This window comes from Micromesistius poutassou (assembly GCF_964030765.1).
Source record: "Micromesistius poutassou genome assembly, chromosome: 17".
NCBI lineage: Eukaryota > Metazoa > Chordata > Actinopteri > Gadiformes > Gadidae > Micromesistius > Micromesistius poutassou.
In genome coordinates this window covers 7,541,004-7,555,645 of record NC_140287.1, presented here as the reverse complement: position 1 = coordinate 7,555,645, position 14,642 = coordinate 7,541,004, and the positions used below count along the sequence as shown (strand labels likewise).

The 14,642-nt window shown below is 46.8% G+C and overlaps 1 protein-coding gene across 1 annotated transcript in view; it reads left to right on the top strand.

Moving 5' to 3' along the window:
• Positions 1 to 11,298: 11,298 nt before the first annotated feature.
• Positions 11,299 to 14,642, top strand: part of runx3 (RUNX family transcription factor 3) — a 3,404-nt gene continuing 60 nt past the window's right edge. The window contains 4 exon segments of the mRNA XM_084481634.1: positions 11,299 to 12,541; positions 13,253 to 13,409; positions 14,363 to 14,481; positions 14,483 to 14,642. The exon segment at positions 14,483 to 14,642 is cut by the window's right edge and continues 60 nt beyond it. Coding sequence (XP_084337760.1) covers positions 12,284 to 12,541; positions 13,253 to 13,409; positions 14,363 to 14,481; positions 14,483 to 14,563 — 615 coding nt within the window. The 5' untranslated portion in view covers positions 11,299 to 12,283 and the 3' untranslated portion in view covers positions 14,564 to 14,642.

The following is a 14,642-nucleotide window of genomic DNA, read 5'->3' as shown; positions in this document are numbered from 1 at the left end:
CTCTTCTCGCTGCAAGGCCAGGCTGTCTGTCGCAACTGCTATTGTTGGGGAACAGGCGAGTCAAGGGTAAACATAAGCATGCACAGAAGACACACACTAAAATATACACGTTATAAGACCAAACATTACATATTGGAGAACTCATAGAAGTCATGCAACTCTGGTCTCCAAAAAATAATGGTAAAAGGATAGAGATTAAGCGAGAGAGATACAGAGAGAGAAAGAGAGATTGAGAGAGATACAGAGAAAGATACAGAGAGAGAGAGATACAGTGAGAAATACAGAGAGAGAGCGAGAGAGAGATACAGAGAGAGAGAGAGATACAGAGAGAAATACAGAGAGAGAGCGAGAGAGAGATACAGAGAGAGAGAGAGATACAGAGAGAGAGAGAGCAGGAGAGAGCGGGAAGGAGTGAGAGAGCAGGGGAGAGCGGGAGAGAGCGGGAGAGGGTACCCGCCTCAGTATATTCCTCCCTGCTGAGTCAGGGAGGAGCGTCGTTGTCAACATGACGACCGTGACGTTGTCACCCCGTAAATGCTGTGTGACCTCATCGGCGTCGCTGAACCAGACTAACACATGGTCTCCCGGTGGCACGCGCGTGTGTCCAGCGGAGCACAGGCGGCGGACAACAATAACACGATCCAACTCACCGAACAGAACAACAACAGGAACAGCGCTTGTCTGCTTTTTAATGGTTTTCGTCAAAAGCATATCTCGACACTGTATCTTCAGGCGGTTGTTTTGTTCCTACAACTACTGTCGTATGAAACAATCCTTTATCACGGATGTCTGTTTTCACTAAAGTACCAGCCATGCGAAAACCACAATAGACACCTTCAGCAGCCATGCTACGCTAGCAGCTCCCCCTGGACCTCAGCGTAATCCATCGTGACGTGGACGGCATCCCGTGCCACTCCCGCCACATAACGTCCCCCCGAAAGAAAAATACATTTGTGTCAGCCACAGCCACGGCTAAGACCTGACAGATGTGAGCACTTTTTCTTTTTCTTTTTTTCCCCCCCTTCTTTTTTAACCCCTTTAATCACTCCAAATGACACAACAGGCAGACAATGAGTCAGTCATGAGCAGTGGGTGAAGTTGGACCAGCCTAATTACCGGGCAGCCAGACTCCTCGGGCTACTGATTGGGTTTACAGATGCTCCCAGTCATCGTTTGTGTCGTTAGCTTGTCGTTAGCCGTGGCCATCTTGACGTGCGGCAGTGAGGTGCCGGGCCTAAACACAGCAATCAGGGGATTAGTGAGCAGTTAGAGCAAAGCCCAGATGGACGCCCATGGGCTCTGAGTCAAAGTGCCCTGCGCCATGCTGCTCCGCGCTGGCCAGGGTGCTAACCGTACACGGGGCCACGCCACTGACGATTAGGTAGCGTAGCTGATGAGAGGAAACATTTAGTCACCTCAGGGGCCACAGTGGGTGGTGGGGGGGGGAGCCAGATCTGGGGCCCCAGCTTTTTACTCGATCCCAACGGTTTAAAGGAACGGATGCCGCCAACGGTGCCGCCGCCGCTGCCGCCGCCGCTGTCGTGGCCGCTTCTGCCCTGAATTAAGTCTGCTTAATCTAGTTCTGGGAATCACGCCCATAGGCTTCAGAAGGAGAGAGAGACACAGAGGCTGAGTGAGGGAGGGAGGAAGAAATGGGAAGCAATCCTTTTGTATGCAAGGCTCAGTGACGTTCAGGGGATTGAAACGTGACTTTGTGCAGAAAATTTTAATCGTATATGAAGACACATGCAAGTTGACTGTCTGATTGACAGTATTCATTAACTCCGCACAAAAACACAAACACACACGCGCAAAAAGACAAACAACGGTGACTGAATGAATAATACGTCTGTGAGAGCACTCCTGAGCTGCTAGACTTGGAGCACCGCCTCTTATGCTGATGAGGAAACTCCCAGAGGCCTTGTGAGGGTGCTTAAGAAGTAGCTCCACTGACAGAAGGGACACGGACACGCTCGTCCAAAAAGCAGAAACAGAAACTCCAGCGTCGGGCCGCTGTGAATCAGGGCGCCTTCTGTGGCGAGTTAGACGCAGTTTATGCAGCTGAACCCCTTCTCTCAGAAGAGGAAGATAAATGCAAATTCAATAGCCGGAGGGTTCTTTGAAGTCTTTTCCGCACTTGAACGAGTGTGACAGAACCTAGGATGACCTTGGCTTTAAGAAAAACTTAGGAGCGATGAAAGAAGTTGAAAGGGGTAAACACCAAGTAAATGGTTTAATAGTTGAAACTATGTGTGTGACCTTTGAGTGTATGTGTGTGTGTGTGTGTGTGTGTGTGTGTGTGCGTGTGTGTGTCTGTGTCTGTGTGCGTGCATGTGTGTGTGTGTGTGTGTGTGTGTGCGCGTGTTCGTTGCACGTCCGTGTCGGTGTGTATGTGTGTGTCTGTGTGTGTGAGGGTGTGTGTGTCTCTGTGTCTGAGAGAGATGCAAAGACAGACAGGGGAGTGATGTTTAAATGAATTTCTCATTGATGTCATATAGACACATGAAAGGAGGTGAAGCCGTGGCGCTGATGTGGTGCTCCCTGATCCCTTAATTACCGCAGGAGTATTCCTGTTTACACCCGTGTCATTCATCTCCTACGTGTCATACCTTGCCGCTAATGGCTGTGAGGAACAGGGGGCCTAGTCACACAACATAAAAACATGTGGCTTTTGTTGCAGGCAGGAATGAACAACAGCATTCCACCCGCCCGCCACATCAAAGCCCCCCCCCCCCCTCGCCACGGGGCCAAACGAGGGCATACTCTCCTGACGCAACCGCGGCTTAGCATTAAGCAAAGTCTCCCGAAAAGAATCGGATGCTGTCCTTTGAAGACCCTCTATCTCCCTTCCTCCTCTTAGTGTCCTCCGTCCCTCTTCTCTTCTCTTCATTTTTCTACGTTCCCCTCCCGTGTGTGTGTGTGTGTGTGTGTGTGTGTGTGTGTGTGTGTGTGTGTGTGTGTGTGTGTGTATGAATGCGTCCCACCGCATCTTCGGGGACAACCAGACAACAAGCAGCACAAAGGGCCATTGTCTGCCGGTGACAATGTGGTCTACAGGCTCTGCCGTGAAGGCCCCGCGGAGCGCTGAACACTTCCTAATACCCCGCTCACATGCCATTTGTGTTTTGCAGAAGTGATGAGGGCCTTGGTTTTAGCTTTTCTTTTTTCGACTTGAGGGCAAATCCTTTTATTCTCCTATTGAGCTCACCCCCCTATCTAACAGGGTTTTGTGGAGCCGCTACTATATTTGTTAGGGATCGTTGAGCAGGCAGGGGGTGGCTGAGGGGGTGGGGGGGGGGGGGGGGGGGGACGGGGGGGGGGGGGACGGGACGGGATGGCAGGCTGCGTTGCCAGTCAAACGTGTTTGGGCTGTCAGACAGACTGAAAGGCTTCCAGCGCTGTGCTCTGTCTCCTCTCCTTAGTCAGTGTGAGCTATTTGATCTGTCGGAGTAGAAAGGCCATTAGAGACATGCAGACACACACACACACACACACACACACACACACACACACGCACACACACACGCACACACATGCATGGACGGGGGGGAAGTTCAACCACTGGACTGCTTTTAAAACCCAGAGAAGAACAGGGGGAGAGGGGGAGGGGGGGGATAAATGAAGAGGGAAAAAAGTATATTTTGCAGACGCACAGTCTGGCTCAAATCTCTGTGTCTGTATTGTGTAACTGAAAGACTTGGAGCAATACACAGCACAAAGATACAGTAGGTGTGTGAGTGGTTTCTCCGTGAGGAGTGTGTGTGTGTGTGTGTGTTTGTAGGGGGGGAAGCCCAATGTGTCCCAGAGACTTTGTAGGGCCAATGGGTGGTCATTCTGCTGTTCATTTCCACCATAGGAGCCCTCGTGCCTCTGCAGAGACAGTATAGTGTGAAGGATAGAGCATGAGGAGGGGGGTGGGAGGGAGGGAGGGGGGAGAGAGAGAGAGAGAGAGAGAGAGAGAGAGAGAGTGGGAGAGTTTGTTACTTTTAGGTGGTAAGATGGGTGAATTGAAGGCACTGTCTTCATTAGGACATGCCCGCAATGTCTCAGTGGAGTTGTGGGGTGCACTGTGTGTGTGTGTGTGTATGTGTGTGTGTGTGTGTGCGTGCGTGCGTGCGTGTGTGTGTGTGCGTGCGTCTGTGTATTTGCTGGGTGATAATTCAGTGGTGGGTGCTGACCTCATAAACATCAGCACCACAATATTACACAGGAGAGCAGGCTGGTGTCGGGGCGGTGGTGGGACAGTGGGCGATGGGCTGATGGACCAGCCGCAGACCAGAACACACTCTCTCTCTCTGGATTAGGCACCACCGGACCCCTCACCACTCGTTTGTCACGTGACCCATCGCTTCTCGAATAATTGTTTTACGAGAGGGAATTGAGGTTTTAAAATTCGGGGAGATCTGGAGTGACATCAGCACCATGGAATAACCAATCAGAGAGAGGACGAAAGGGTGAAAAGAATTAAATTCGAATTATCCTGTTTGTGTGTGTGTGTGTGTGTGTTTGTCTGTGTGTGTGTGTGTGTGTGTGTGTGTGTGTGTGTGTGTGTGTGTGTGTGTGTGTGTGTGTGTGTGTGTGTGTGTGTGTGTGTGTGTGTGTGTGTGTGCGTATCTGTGTGTGTGTATGTGTGTGTGTTTTTGGCAGCTGTAGGCTGGCATTGCCATCTCCATGACAGTTCAACTGTCGCAGAGAGGAACCATATTTCCCTAGCAGTGGGAGAATACATTGTGATGCTGCTGCCACAGGTGTGTGTGTGTGTGTGTGTGTGTGTGTGTGTGTGTGTGTGTGTGTGTGTGAGCATGCCTTCGTGCATGCATATGTGTTTGTGGATGCGTGTCGTGTTTGTGTGTGTGTGTGTGTGTGTGTGTGTGTGTGTGTGTGTGTGTGTGTGTGTGTGTGTGTGTGTGTGTGTGTGTGCCTGCCTGTGTGTGTGTGTGTGTGTGTGTGTTGGGGGTGTGGGTGCTGTCACTTTGGCAATACAACAGCACATATTGCAGCGATTACCACAGCGGAAAAATGTTTTTCTGCAACATGCAATTACTACAGATTACAGATTGCCATCCTTGCATCAGAAGCTTTCCCCAGAAAAGAAGAAATACAGAGCATTTGTCAGTATTGTGTGTGTGTGTGTGTGTGTGTGTGTGTGTGTGTGTGTGTGTGTGTGTGTGTGTGTGTGTGTGTGTGAGTGTGCGCGCTTGCAAATGTGCGTGTGTGTTTGTGAGTGTGAGTGCGCGTGCAGACAGAGACAAAGAAAGATGAGAAATGATTACAGCTCACACTAAAAACCACAACTGAAAAAATAGGGGGAGTTGACATATTTATGGAACTCATTTAGATCTGAACGTTGTGCTGACTTCCAGGGGTAAATAAAGACCCTGAGAAGAAAATAAATAAAAAATACAAACCGTCCTCCACTGAAATTAACAAATATAGAGCAGCAAAAATGTTTACAGCACTTTCATCCATCATCATGACCGTTAACCAAAATAAACAGGGAAATTAAATATCCTGCATACGAACACACAACCCTCTGCAACGTTCGTAGTGGCTTGCGCTTTAACAACTGATGCAGACGCAGAATAACACACAGAGTAACGGGCGGCGCACAAAATACGACTACTTACTCCGAGGACACAAGTGAATGTGCGCACAGTCGAATATAATGACAACCTTAACTCCCGTCGAACAATATAGGGCAAATAGTGGTGTCCCACAGCAATGCGGGCCCTTATTTACATAACCCACCAGATCAAAACCTAACCCAAAGTGCTTCTATAATAGCACTGGGGCCTTTCTGGATGGCTTGTCCCCCACTCCCCGCCCCAACACACACACACACACACACACACACACACAATCCCTTCTTTTAGTGGCTTCCAGAGAATAAACAGGCTGGGGGAAAGCCACATCATAGCCTGCGGACTGTCAGCACTGGGCCAAGCCAACCCCGACGGATGATGTGGGAGGGTGGGGCCGCTTGTGACACCGGTGGTGGTGGTGGTGGGGGGGGGGGGGGGGAGGGGGCTGTGGGGGGGGGGGGGGGTGGGGGGTTGTTCAGGCGATGTAACCCACCCCACCTCTACCATCCCTAGCACCAGCACCCCTGTGCCCTGGGTGTGGTGCAAAAGGAGGGTGGTGTGTCCCTCTTTGAACTGCTGCTTCTGAAAGGACAGGCGAAGTTGAAAAGCGTGCAGAAGACCACATTTTCAAACCCTTCCGCTCCTCTCCCCCCCCCCCCACACGCGCCGATTCAAGAACACACCTAAAAGTGCACACATGTAAGGTGACAAGTGTAGGTGGTAGGTGTGAATAGAATAGGTGTGAATCTGTGTGCACAAATCCCTAGACACACAATTTTGCATGCATCAACCCACGAATGCACATGCTCTCTCACACACACACACACACACACACACACACACACACATACACACACACACACACACACACACACACACACACACACACACACACACTCACAACACATGCCACCTCCATCCATTCCCCTTTGAGATGACGGTAACATTCGCCTTCCCCCGACCAGTCCCACTTCATCACAGCCCTAGCCTGGCCGTCCATATCACACGGTCCAATCCAATGTTGCACATGCATCCGATCCACACATGGGGACGGACGAACGAACGCGTGGATGAATTAGTGTTTTCGCTTTGTGAGTTCTCGTGAAGTTCTTCATGGGAGGGGATCGTCTGCAAAACCAGTTAGAGTTGACAGCGGCGGGACGACAACTTTGCAGCGGTACTCCAGAGCGCAGACGTCCCCCAGCAGCCATTACGCTAGTGAATTGATTCAGGGGGGTTTAATACGCCCCGGGCTACGCTCTGCTCTGCTACCTTTTATTTCGAAAGAAAAAAAAACACAAACAAAAACGTAAGCGGTAGCGCATTAAAGATGCATGAGATGCGCTCATCGTCTCCTGTGGTGATTACTGCATCGCTCGCTAGGCGTGCGCGCGCTGTAATTAAGTGATGTTTTTGGGGAGCGCTGGAGAATGTGTGGATCATTAGGGTGATGTCTTATCCGTCCAGACAGAGTGCCGGGCGGCAGAGATCCCAACATGGAGGGAGGAACTGGTATGAGTTACTGGATAGAGAAGATTAAAAAAATAAAACAAGGCATGGGTTATTTGAAAGACTTTATGCGGGTTTGTCCGTGACCCCCCCCCCCTCCCCACCTACCCCCAAACCCCAACCCCAAAAAATGGTTTGAATGCAACACATCATCCTAACCACCATTCCTACAGTTTGGTTTCAACGGACCAGGGCAGCCTTCAGCTCTGGGGGGGGGGGGGGGGGGGGGGGCAGAAATACATATAAACTGTCCAATGTGTTCTCCATTTTCTTGTCTGCACATCAAAATAGACAATGATGCCTGGTAATTGTGATGTGTTGACACATCATGTAATCAAGATTCCAGCAAGAATCAGCCATCGGAGCACCAAAGCCCAAACAATCTGTGGCCACTCATTGTTGTTAGCGAGTTTCTGCATACATTGTGTTTATAAACAGTGCAGACGCGAGAATACTACAGTTTGGCTTTGAGGCGGATTGGTAAAAAAAATAGAAATGGCTTTGGTGACTTGCCTCCTTCTCAGAAGTCTAATCACAGACGCTCTTGTCATATCAAAAGGTCTATTTCATATGAATTCATCATTTATACACACACACACACACACACACACACACACACACACACACACACACACACACACACACACACACACACACACACAAAACACATTCACACTTACACAATTAGTCATACTGATATGGGTGTGTGTGTGTGTGTGTGTGTGTGTGTGTGTGTGTGTGTGTGTGTGTGTGTGTGTATAAATGATGATATTAATTCATCATTTATACACACACACACACACGCAAACACGCACGCACGCGCACTCACACGCATACACACACACACGCACACACACACACACACACACACACACACACACACACACACACACACACACACACACACACACACACACACACACACACACACACACACACACCAAAAATACTGCGGTGCTAATCTTATCCGAGTGGAATAAAACTCCGTTTCATAGCAGTCGTCCATTCAGAACACTCATATTTCCACGCAGCAGAAACCCCCTGCTGAAATTCGAGGAGACACCCTTCGGAAGGAATGCGTTCAGTGGGTTGAGGGCCAAGCTTGCCCTGTAATTTGTGAATGTACAGAAATGTGTGATGGCCACAGCTTCGCTAAAGATAGAATTCTTTGTCTTATGTCATCCCTGAACCAGACAATTTCTAATTGCTCCCATCGCCCTCTTTAAAACAAAATAAAACGAGTAGCTAAGCTGGCCATCCAGTGGCTTAGTTGGTCTGAAAATAGACGTTGTTTTTTTTACCCTGCATGGCAGGCGATCATATTCAGGTGAAAATGAAAACGTTTTCCTGTACGCTACTTGATACTGCTCCTCTTTTAAAGTATTTCTTTTAGTTGGAATTGTCATGGTGCGCAGGTGGCATCCGACGTGTGTCTTTTGGTGCAATCGTTGATGTTGTAATAGAGGACAACATCATGTATCATGAGGCTGTGTGTTACTCATCTCACGATATGGAGCCTCATTCACATGCCCCATGACGTAATTAAAGGAGACAGCCCTAATGATGAGTTATAATCTAAATTTGACTCTGGATTTATTTTATATTTTGTTACCAATGTATATCGTGTCGCTTTTTTGGTCGGACCGGTGGTTTAATGTTTCATCTGTGGAGCTTTTGGCTTGGTTACAGACCCAACCCACCCGGGTCATTAAAAATCGTTCAGGGGCCGGGCGGGCTCCGTCGTCCATGTCTATGCGGCTGTAACAGTAGAAACTGCGTGTTGAAATGCAGAGGTCTAAATATGACAGGCGCCCAGGCATGCATTACCGCTGTGCACGGGTAGGCTGGGCGTGCGGTCACGTTTTAATAATAGGCGCAGGAGAGCAGGAGGGCAAACGAAATATTACCTGCAAAACAATGCATTACCCCTCGTCCCAGTCAACGCCACCGATGAGAAGATGCGTTGAATAGCACTTTATTAGGCCCATTCATGACATTTTTTACAATCACTTTCACATATTCTTAAAGATAGCTGCACTTTTTGTGGCATGCTGGTGGTCTCCAGTAGGCCTGCACTGGGTGACACATCTATTGTGAAATAAGGACGAATGATTCATACATGGCGAAATATTATCTATACATTTTGGCACCTTCCTCAATTGTGATTTTTCTACTCTCGTTTTTGGACGACCGCGCAACGAGTCATTCGAGGAGAGGGGTGCTCCACCACGCATCACATATTGTGCTGTGACTGTGATTTTAGTGGAGAATCTTAAGCCACACCAAACTCTTTTAACTCTGAATTAATAGGCCACCCTTCTCAGTAAACCACTCGTACATGCTTGCTCTGATGCAGGACATTTTTCATAATTAAACAGCCTGCAGCCTATTCAACCTCCAAATATTTTTTAAATATTTGTGTCTTAAGATGCATTTCTTTGTATTTGCACGATTGGTTTAATTGTGTTAAAATATATCAGGCCTTACCGTGATTTTTGGACGAAAAAACTGAGATGAACGCAACCTATTAAGCAACACAGTCTTAAAGTGAAATACGTCCTCTTGCATATTTCGATATGAGGACATACGTTTTTTTGTAGGCCTATATAATATGTTAATATAATATGTAGGCCTTTCACGCATGTTAAATTAGCCTTTTATTCCTATGAAATGTTGTCGAAAATTAATAATAAGAGTGAATTGCACTTATTATATGATCAACAGTGACAATTGTTTTTTCATTTTCAGTTTTAAAACTGAGGAAAAATCATAAAGATTATGGCCTTTGTTATGAATTAAGCATGCATGGAACTGATTAGTCAGGCCCAATAACAACACAAGCCTGTGAAGTGACCTCCATAAAGTTAAAACGGGGTTCTCTGTATTTATTTAGAGAAAATAAATGATTCCCGTTGCACCGTATCAGTACACATACAAAATATGTGTTCGCTATCTAGATATGAAAAGTCATTAGCTCCATTTCATCTGGGGACTATTCAAAAGACAAACGCGCCTACTAGTGTCTGCAAGGGGCATTACAGGAGGCTCGGCAGACACACACACACACACACACACACACACACACACACACACACACACACACACACACACACACACACGCACACACACCGCAGGGTGTGCCTTCATTTGGGCCACAACCTCACAGGATACCTCCGCTGTTCTCTGATTAGAACTCAAACGGCCCTGGGCGACTTGGTGGTGCAGCGGTTGTGTGCTGTTTGATCAGCTCTGGTGATTATTTAGCTGCTTTTTTTTTAAAATTCATCAGTAATTAAGTTGAATTAAATTTGTGGGATAAATCTACTCAGAACCACAATTGCTCTCATTAAATAAGTGCTTACCACTGAAGATTCGGTGGGATAAAATGGTGTGGCTTAAGTTTTGTAAGTAACGACTTCTAAATTAAAAAATGTGTCTTGGTGAGTGTGTGCGTGTAGACTGGTGAAGGCCTATGATCAATTGTCTAAAATCTAAATAAAATACCCATCATAAAGAGTCGGCGTCTGCTGGCTTCTCTTTTTAATGTAGGCCTAGTCCCATTCTCAAATGAGCACAAACATTTTCTGGGATAGTTAAGTGTATCAGAAAAATAATTCGACTTCATATATTTTTATTTTTTTTATTTACATATTTATTTATTTACATATTTATTTATTTATTGTGCGGGTTTGGAGTAGGCTAGTGTAGGTCTACACACAGGCCATTCAATCGAAACAACATTTGACTCTAATCAGATCGATCAAATCTAATATCGTACAAGTGATAGGTAGGCTATCTTGTCTTAATCTTCCCGTAGTCTATCGCAGTCTGAAAAAGATGCCTTAAGGTTTTTATTTTTAAAAATGCGTCTATGTATAATTGCACTACTTTGGAATCAACGGGCCCAAACTCATCGGCCTGTTAATTTGATTTGAATTGTGCATGTATTTGTTTTCTGTTAAGCGTTCCCTAAATAGGCTGTATAGGCCCATGGATATTGTTTTATTAAAACAAAACAGAGATACAGTCCTGTATCAATAATTCATGCCCTAAGTGACAGAACAGAAACAAGGTGAAGCGCGTCTGCTTTTTTCGAGAGTTTGATTGGTTTAATGAAAGCCCAACCCAGGCGACTGATTGGTCGAGATCATCGCCACACTCCTCCCAACCACTAAAGACTAAAATGACTTGGGTAAATAATATCACTGCACTCTTCACTCGCACTCACACTTCATCTGCTCCGCTCGTTCTCGTGCGTAACATGCGCAAAGTACAACTTTAAAGGAAATTCAACTCCAAAAGAGGACCCTTCTTTTCGCGCAAGTCGGCAGAACACGCAGTTCTGTGGATTTTTTGGTGGTTTTCCCTCTGAAGATAACGTTGGTAGAACTTTGAAAGAACATAGAAGAACAAAATAACAAGCCAGTTGTGCACTTCTGTATCATCTGTTGTCTTAGATATCCGGGTTTCGATCGTCGGTTTTAAGAAACACAGTTGCTGACTTTACGCAAAGGACATTGGTGACTGCGGACTGCGGTGCAAACCCGAAGAGACGCGCATCGACTTATTCCGTGGACTTGGTAAACTAGTAGACTATAAGCACGCAAGCAAGCCAGTCATCTGGATAGCGATTTTTAACAGTAGCCAACTGGGACTTGCAGCATTGGCAACAACTAGCCGGTTATTTTCTTCCGGATATTAATCATTTGTATAACTCGCTCATTCGAAATCAGGGATCGAGTTATTCGGTTAACATACCTGCCAGTGTGCTCGTACAGTCACATCGTGCTTTGAAGTCAAGCAAAACGGCACATTAATGTGTCGATAGGTCAATTCACCGCACCACCTCTTGAGAGACTTTGGAGTGCGCCTGGATTCCAGGTCTGTTGAGTGAACAGAAAACAATCCATGTTTTCGGGGTGATTCGTTTCACATGGTCGACCACAGTCACCGGGCATTCTTTATATTTTAGAAAATAGTCTTTTTTTTTTGGTGTGTGGTCTCATCCAGCGACGGCTGTGCGCCTCCCGCGTCTCCCGTCCACCCTGCGCTCCACCACTGGACTCGGCTGAGGCCAGTCAGTCATCACTGAAAAGCGGGAAAAGAAAGCTGCATTTGTCACACCAAGAGTCCTGCGTCCTCTCTTCTGACCCAGCAACGTCTGCCTTTGGACTTGACTCCCGGTTGTTGTGATGATTCTTCCCGTAGACAACATGCCTACCAGACGGTTTACACCGCCCTCCACGTCCTTCCCCTGCAGCAAGATCGGAGAGGGCAACGGGACCATGTCCAACCCGGGCCCGCTCCGGTCGCGACCGGACACCCGGAATGTAGCGGACGTGTTGGCGGACCACGCCGGGGAGCTGGTCCGCACGGACAGCCCCAACTTCCTGTGCTCCGTGCTTCCCTCACACTGGAGGTGCAACAAGACGCTGCCGGTGGCCTTTAAGGTAAAGCATGTGTGGATCATACTGGCGTTTTAAATGTTCTCACTGTCCATGTGGTAAAGTTAAAGTAAGTGTTTAATAATGGGAAGGCCAGGTAAATAGTGCAGTAGGCCTGTGTTTATTTCTCAGTAGCCTATGCCTGTTATTTTTTTACACGGACTGAAATGTTTAATATTATTGCATGCTTATGTGATTTAAAACGCATTATACCGCAGGTTTAGATGTTGGCTACAATGCTCTATTTGTAGATAATTTCTGTCTTTGCAAGACAGCCTGGGGAATTATGAATGCGAAAATTAATCGATTACAAAAAAATGTGGCATTGCGATGAACTATTTTCGCATAATTTAATTGATTTGATTTCAACGTTTGGCGGTTTTTGGATGAGCACTGTCGTTTTGAAACAAACTTCAAGGAGATGGATTTAGTCCACAGACGTTTTAAACAATAAACATAAGACTTCATTCATCCAGCCTACATAATCTATTTGTATGGCCTAATTTAAATGTGATAAGTTCACCTCAGAAGGCACACGATTTATCACGCTCATCAAAAGTATAGTTTAAATTTTGCAGACAAAAAGTGTTTCATCTTTTTTTGTAGGACACAACTGTATTCGGGTTCTGGGTATGCGTGTCTGTGCGTGTGTGTGTGTGTGTGTTAGTGACCCAGTTAGTGACCCAGTGTGACCCATGCTCCTCGTGTCTATCGCAGGTGGTCGCGCTGGGTGACGTCCCCGACGGCACACTGGTCACTGTGATGGCCGGGAACGATGAGAACTACTCGGCCGAGCTGCGCAACGCCTCCGCGGTCATGAAGAACCAGGTTGCGCGCTTCAACGACCTGCGCTTCGTGGGCAGAAGCGGGCGAGGTGAGACGCTCAGAGCATCTTCACTGGGTTTGAGTCACAGCAAAAGGTTCTTAGTGTCACCGATTGGGGAGGACTGACTTTTATTTTGTTACATAAAAAATAAAATATATAGGGTAGGACTAAAAGCCATTATTTTAGTTAGTTTGAAATGTTTAAAAATACTGTAGTTTTTATTTCTCGCGGGATTTGCCCTCAGTGAACTATTATGTTTTAATTGAGGGGGGAAAATATCAAACATTGCGGCCGTGGTTCGGGCTGTAAATGAAGGCTATTTCTGTCTCATTAAGGTCGGTAACCGTGGAGAGCAATTGGCGCTTTCTGCACAAGAGGCCATTACATGTTGAGGTGCTGGCTAAATAAACAGCTCACCCAGGCAAACTGTCAGCTCCACATTTCTACATTTTAAAGGTGTGCCTGTTCGCACGGCCCTATACAAGGAGAAGTGACATTTCTAAAATTCCTCCAACCTTTAATCCGTTTCCCTCGTATTATTATTACGCGGCATCTTGCCCAAGTACACTCCCTTATTCCCATTAAATGTGGAACTTGAAATAGCCGTCTAACTAATGGTATACATTCGGGTCTTCGAATTAAAAGTGTCCTTTCATTTAACTCGTCAATTACCCCCCCTACCCATGGTGATTTTTTCTCCCACCGTTTATTTTTTTTAACAAGAGACGCCTTTTATATGAGAGCGCCGTTTCATACCCACGGACCAATAGCAGACGAGATGCGATGTGCGGTGGGAAGACGCGTGGTTGAAAAACTGGTTGTCTCTTTGATTTTTTTTTTGCGACAATCTGGATACATAGCCTACAATTTTTTTTCAATATTATTCAACGTTTGTGTCACGTCAGTCGCACAAGCACGTATTGTTAAACCATGTGTTAATTCGTAATTCCTAAACCATATCCGCCCGTCTAAAGCGCTCCTTTGTTTTGCGTTTTATGCAGGAAAGAGTTTCACCCTGACCATAACCGTTTTCACGGGCCCACCCCAAGTGGCCACTTACCACCGCGCCATCAAAGTCACCGTGGACGGGCCCAGGGAACCACGCAGTAAGTTCACACTAACACACAGTACACGCTGGGCCTACACACGACACACACGGGCATACAAATACAGACCAGGCACACATGCGTTCATTTGAATGATGCTTGAGTACAATAATGTGACTGTTCGATGCTCTATATTGGTAGTATTGGGGAAAAAAAAAGTTGTTATCTTAGGCAG